The 6,247-nt window shown below is 50.5% G+C and overlaps 1 protein-coding gene across 5 annotated transcripts in view; it reads left to right on the top strand.

Annotated features, from left to right (window-relative positions):
* The first annotated feature begins 1,126 nt into the window (after positions 1-1,126).
* Positions 1,127-6,247, top strand: part of LEF1 (lymphoid enhancer binding factor 1) — a 108,544-nt gene continuing 103,423 nt past the window's right edge. For 2 of the 5 annotated variants that reach the window (XM_006184637.2, XM_014559203.2), the window contains exons 1-2: positions 1,132-2,673; positions 5,126-5,192. In XM_006184637.2, coding sequence (XP_006184699.1) covers positions 2,461-2,673; positions 5,126-5,192 — 280 coding nt within the window. In that variant the 5' untranslated portion in view covers positions 1,132-2,460. Of the gene's footprint in view, positions 2,674-5,125; positions 5,193-6,247 lie in introns of all 5 variants that reach the window. The other 3 variants (XM_014559204.2, XM_006184636.2, XM_006184635.2) reach the window with 3 other exon arrangements.

Here is a 6,247-nt window from a genome sequence, read left to right as displayed (position 1 = left end):
GAGAGATGGAGACACATTTCTTCCTGCCCCTTGTTTACTGTTCTGAGGTTTTACAGATGGCTACTGTATTGAGTATAATAATTTTGCCTGGATTTTTAACTGAGGAGGTTTGAGAGCCAAGGAACAAAATGTAATGTGTTTTCAAACTTCAGCTTTGCTCATACTGTAACTTTCACAAAGCATCTCCTTAAAAGTCCTGTCCTTGTACAAAAAGTATCAAAGAGACGGTGGAGGCTGGGGAATTTTTGAGGTTGGATTCGGATTTGCATCTTCAAGGGTCCCTTTGAGCGTTCAGTCTGAGGTGCCAGAGACTGCCCTGTCCTCACTCCTACTGGCTTCGCTCTCCTGAGTCCTTTTGCCTTCTCTTTCCCCTCCTTGGCGTATATCTCCGAAAATTCATGAGAGACCTAGCATTACTCGCTGTGATTCCCATGGTGAGGAGGTAAGGAAAGAGATCTTGCTTAAAAAGCGGTAATTAAGACCCAGTCTTGAGTTTTTTCTTCGTCGTCCTATTTTTTTCGGTAAGCCCGGAGATTGTTTTTGCTAGCATGTATTCCCTTGTCCTTTTACAACATATTTAGAAAAGCCACAACTCTCTTGTTCTTCTCGCTTCCGTTTTCTCATATTAGTTGAGCAATGTGTTGTTCCCCCTTTTCCTTCTATCCTCGATTCCCGCCTCATCCCCTCTGTCAGAGCATCTATCAATGTGGTGTCGATCACAGCTGCGGCGGCTTCTCTTTCATCTTCTTCCCACTGCCAGAGTAAGGGAGGGTGAGAGGGCGGCGGAAAGGAGGTGGGGGAGAGACTGGCGGAGGAAGGGGGGTGGGTGGGAAGGGACGAGAAAAGATACTTAGATGGTGAAGTTAAACCATTAGGTCAGAGTTTCTCGTCAATTTCACGTGGGCAGCGCGTGAAAGCTCAAGAAGCGTCGGGTCCTTCCTTCCCTCGCCAAGTTGCCTAAATTTTTCCTCTAGCGCGCGCGCGCGCGCGAACACACACACACACACACACACACACACACACACACAAACAACTAGGACTCGTCCTACAGGCTCTGGGAGAAGAAAAAAAAAGTCCTCAATCACCACCTCCTCGCGGTCCCCCTCCTCCCCCACAGCGGGCAGCCAAGGAGAGCTGGAGGCGGGGGAGGGGAAGGGGAGGAGAAGCGACGCAAGTGGGTAGCTTTTCAGCGCCGGCGAGGCGCGGGAGGAGGAGAAGCAGTGGGGAGGCGCAGCCGCTCACCTGCGGGGCAGGGCGCGGAGGAGGGACCAGGCTGCGCGCTCTCGGGCCGAGGAGCCGGGACGCGCCCGCAACCCCGCACGCGGCCCAGCTCGGGGCGTCACCTCCCCCAGGCTCGGCGAACCCGAGGGGTGCAGTTCTTTGCTTTGACAAGCAGCCCGACGGAGGCGTGGAGAGCGGCGAGCAAGAGAGCGAGCGAGCCAGACTGAGAAACTCGAGCCGGGAACAAAGAGGGGTCGGGTTGTGTGTGTGTGTGTGTGTGTGTGTGTGTGTGTGTGTGTGTGTGCGCGCGCGCGCTCGCGTGTGTCTGTGTGTGTGTCGACTCCAGCTCCCGGCAGAAGCATTTGGGTCCAAGGCCCCTGCTGTGAATCCCCAAGACCCAGCCGTGCCCTCCACTGCCGACTCCCTTCGCTCGCCGGCACAAACTTTATTCTTGGCAAACTTCTTTTCTTTCTCTTCCCCTCCTCCTCCGCCCCCACCTTCTCCTCCTCCGGCAGATTAAATGCGCCAGGAGAAGGAAAACCGAAGCGAAAGGGAAGGAAATAAGAAGCTCTAAAACGGACATCTCCAACCCGGGTGGCTGGTTTTTGTTCGGTTTTGTGGTTTTTTTGTAATACCCTCCAGGAAGTGGACATTTCGTTGTCTTCAGATTCTCCTTGCACCGTCTCTATTGGGGCAAAGGGAGTCGTTTTGCCCAGCTCCCTTCTTTTCTCGGAAAACAAACTCCCAGATTGGCATCCAGGGAAGCTAGGGTGGAGAGGTTTGCGTAGAGACACGCCAACGGACCCTCCTGTGCACTTTGGAGAGTCGAACCTCCTCCGGAACCGGCGTCCACCGCGCGCAGACCCGGGAGACGCTGGTGGCGTGGGGTGGCCGCTGCGGCAGCCTAGCCTAGCCTAGCGCGCGCCGCGCAGACGCCCCCAGAGGCGCCGGCTGCGGCGGCCCTCGCAGTTCTGTGTCCTTTGGCCTCGGGGACGGGCGCCGGCGTTGGTCTCGGCGGAGTGGGAAGGCGCAGGCGGCTGCCCGGACTCGGGCGCCGCTGCAGCTGCTCTGGTTGTCGGCCGCCAGCCCCGTGCTCGCCGGCCCGGCTTCCGCCCGCCCTCCTCCCTCACGCATCCTTCCAATTCTCCTTTTCTTCCCCCACCTTTCGTTGACCCATTCTCTTTTCTGCTGTCGCCTGTGGTGCTCCCCCAGCGGAGCGGAGATTACAGAGTGGTCGGGATGCCCCAACTCTCCGGGGCAGGCGGCGGCGGCGGGGGGGACCCGGAACTCTGCGCCACGGACGAGATGATTCCCTTCAAGGACGAGGGCGATCCCCAGAAGGAGAAGATCTTCGCCGAAATCAGTCACCCTGAGGAGGAAGGTGACTTAGCCGACATCAAGTCCTCCTTGGTTAACGAGTCCGAAATCATCCCGGCGAGCAACGGACACGAGGTGAGCGGGCCGCTGCCCCGAGCTCCAAGAGGCGTGGCGGGTCCCGGGAAGAGCAGAGGGAATAAAGGAGGGAAGGCACCCAGCAGCCCGGCCTGACTGGTCCCGAATAGGTCTGCTGGGAGCAGGGTGGGAGGATGGGGGTAGATGATGGGTTCCTAGTCAACGTTATTCGTGTGTGTGTGTGTGTAGAGGGGTGTAGAGGGAAACATTACAAGTGGATCAGTTTTGGGGTTCGGAGATTAAACCGTTGGTTTGCGGCCAGGAGAAGCTGCCTTTAACCCGTAACGTTTCACCTTCGGACTTTTTTACTGGGGTTGAGAGGGTGCGATGCCTTAAAGCGAGGATGAACAGCACAACTGAGAAGTTCTTCCGTAGAACGGAAAACAAAGTGCACGCGCTCTCTCTCTCTCTCGGTAGATGTCTCTGCAAAAGTGCGTTAAACCACCAAAGGTTTAGGTAGAGACGAGCAGAGCCGCAAGGCAGAGAGGAAGGGGAGGCGGGCGTGGGCCGGGGACAGGCGGGGCCGTCCCAACCGCCGCCAAGCCGGGCTCGCGAGGAGCCGGCCGGCCGAGGGGGCGCGCGCTCGGGCGGCGGGGGCGGTGCGGGACCGGGTCCTTGCGGCCGCTGGAGTTCCAGCGCCGGCGCAGGCTGCCGTGAGCCGTGGGAGCGCTGAGTCGAGCCACTTCTTGGAGGCCCTGGCAGTACTGCCCGCCACACTAGTTTTCTCCAACCACCTTCACTTAAAGAAGAAGAAGAAAAAAATACCACGCTTCTCTCTGGGGTTAGTTTGAGCCAAGATCAGGCCTTAAATCTATGCAGAAGAAAGGCGAGTCAGAGTCGAGATGCGGCGGAAGCCAGGGCACCCACTCAGGGGAGGGTGGAAAGCGCCTTTATCAGATCTCCTGGCCCGCTGCGGGCGATAGCGCTGGTAACCCGAGTAGAGTAAATAGAGACACGTGGGTGCTGGCGAGAGAGAGCCGCGAACCGGACCGCGCGGAACGGCTATTTCAGGCCGCGAGGAGAGCTTCAAAAGATGAGGGGTGGGGGGAGCGGATGGACCCTGATACCCGACACTCCACTGGCCACACTTGTTCACAACTGGGCAATGCTTTGGAGGAAATCCGGTAGAAAAGACCTGACATTCAGATGATTTCACCAACGCTTTTTCCCTCCAAAGAAATTTGGAGGGTATACCCTTTTTCCTTAAATGGCATCCTTCTGCCCCCAAAAAGAAAGCTTGTGGTTTTGAGGGCGGGGACATTTTGGGTTTTAAACAGCAAGTTTAAGAACACATCAGAGTTACCTTCTTTATCCCAATGGCAGGGGTGAGTACGCATTTTGGAAGGCCGGGGACCTGGGTTCTAAGGAGAACATGGGGGTGTTCTCTAGTCCCCTGAATCTTTCATCCCAACATGCCTATTCAGGGACAGCTAGGTTGCAGCCAGCCCTACTTGAAAGGTGTGTGATCATGTGTGTGTTGTAGGAGGAGGTCACTGGGAGGACGTATGTCCAAGGAACCAAATAACATCCCGAACACTCGAGGCCAAACTCAGATTTGTAGAGCAGCCTTTTGTTTTGTTTTGTTTCTAGCCATTTTGCTTGTCCTTTCTTTTTCTATAAATAAATTTGCCAGCCACTTACCATTTTCTGCATGTTTCTGCCCTGCGGAGAAGGGCCCTGCGTTTGAAGCCCAGAACCCAGGTATAAGGGCTGTGTTAATCTTTGCCGGTGGTAAGTGGGCATGGGGCAGGCCCAACGAAGATGGTGAAGGGGTAATACCACTGATTTGCACGTGGTTAAGTCTGGGTGGATGGTGGTTACCAGAACTGATATTAGCTGGGCTACCTTTTAGGTGTCTATGACCCAACTCTCAAATTTTCCTCCCTTTAACCACAGAATAGTTCACTTTTCTCTTGTAAGCTTGTAGTCAGCTAACCATGGTAGATTAGGAGGAGTGGAGCTCCTGCTTGAACTGGTTTGGGACAGTTGCCGAAGACCCTCATTTGTCAGTAGTGGGCTTGTTTTTATTTAAAATGTCATTTTCAGTTGCAAAATCGTTCTTCACTTGTTTAATGAGTTCTGATTGAAGTGAACAGTGGTTGAAGAAGCTATCAGAACCATCAACCCCATTAACTCAGATTCCTATCACATTGGGCATCCAAGTAGCCTTGATGTGTTTTAGCGAACAGCATACGGACCGTCTCCAAATTTGTTTTTATTATTATTTATACTTTCTAGTCCTGGGTAGATAATTCTCAGAAACACATGTTGAAAAGGAAAAGATTTCCCAGTACTCAACCCTAGCCTATTCTCTAAGATTAAGAAAACAGGCAGGTTGAGTTGCACCTAATCTTCCTCCTTTGAGTTACCAGTGGAATCACACTTACTTTGGTATTGTCATAAATTCTAAGGTGATTTCCTTTCTTTTGGGGGTGGGGAATTGTGCTGTTAGGTGGCCAGACAAGCACAAACTTCTCAGGAGTCCTACCATGACAAAGCCAGAGAACACCCTGATGAAGGTAAGACACTAACTCTACTTCTCCCAGTTTTATTGTTTAACATGTGCAATTTGTGAATATAGGGATGTTTTTTATTTTCGTCCAAGAAACCCAGATTAGATGTAATATGACATTTGTTAAAATGGAAAAAAAAAAAACAGGAAATTTGTTGTTTCTCCATAATGTGTGTTTACAGTGTAAAAACTGTGAATTTAAATGAGTGAGGGGCCTTTGGATTTCAGTTGGCTTCCAAATTCTTTGTGGAAGAGAAATGTCTATGATGAGTTTTCGTCTTTTCCTCACTTTACCTAAAGTTCTAATTATAAATAGATCTTTAGTATTTTTTTCCTGAATTGTTACAAAGTAACAGTCTACATCAATTTATTTTCCAACAAGAATAGTTTCAAAAGGATTTTCACTTGTAAAATTGCTGTTTCTTGTTATAGTGTATGTGCATACTAAATATGGCTCAGTAAAGAAGAATCTAACCTTTAAAAATATAAAACTTAATTCTTAAAGTTAGGAATGATGCATACAGAACATGATAGTCAGACTTTCTCCCCATTTCTTATTCTTGCTCAAAACATTAAAAATTATGTATATATTTTAAGATTTAAAGAGAACTCTCTGTGACTTTAAAAGAATGTGTAATCTGTAGGGTTCCTTTGTTGAACAGTGTCCATTTCTGTTCTCCTTTAATTACTCACAATTGGCCTGACCAGAATGAAGTGTTCACATGTACAACATGTCAGCCAGGGGAAGAAGGAAAGAGAGTATAATATCAGGCTTCCTTCTGAGCTACAAAGTAGTTACACAGATTGAAGAGAAGAAATGTATACACTGAATACACACAAGTTTCTTTGGCAGAATGATGTAAGTGTAGCACATAAAATTAAGTCTCCTGGAGTTAATCCTTCATGAATTTGGATAGTTTCCTGTACACTAGATACAACTCTCTCACTCAGTAAAATGTAGGCATTTTCTAGAAACCTAGAAGCACAGGTAGAATTTTTGAGTCTGCCTGTAAGCTGGAGCATAACTTTAAGTAGAGTAAATGTATACGTGTGTGTAGAGCT

The sequence above is a fragment of the Camelus ferus genome, chromosome 2 (genome assembly GCF_009834535.1).
Source record: "Camelus ferus isolate YT-003-E chromosome 2, BCGSAC_Cfer_1.0, whole genome shotgun sequence".
Classification (NCBI taxonomy): domain Eukaryota; kingdom Metazoa; phylum Chordata; class Mammalia; order Artiodactyla; family Camelidae; genus Camelus; species Camelus ferus.
This window is presented reverse-complemented; position numbering and strand designations above follow the sequence as displayed.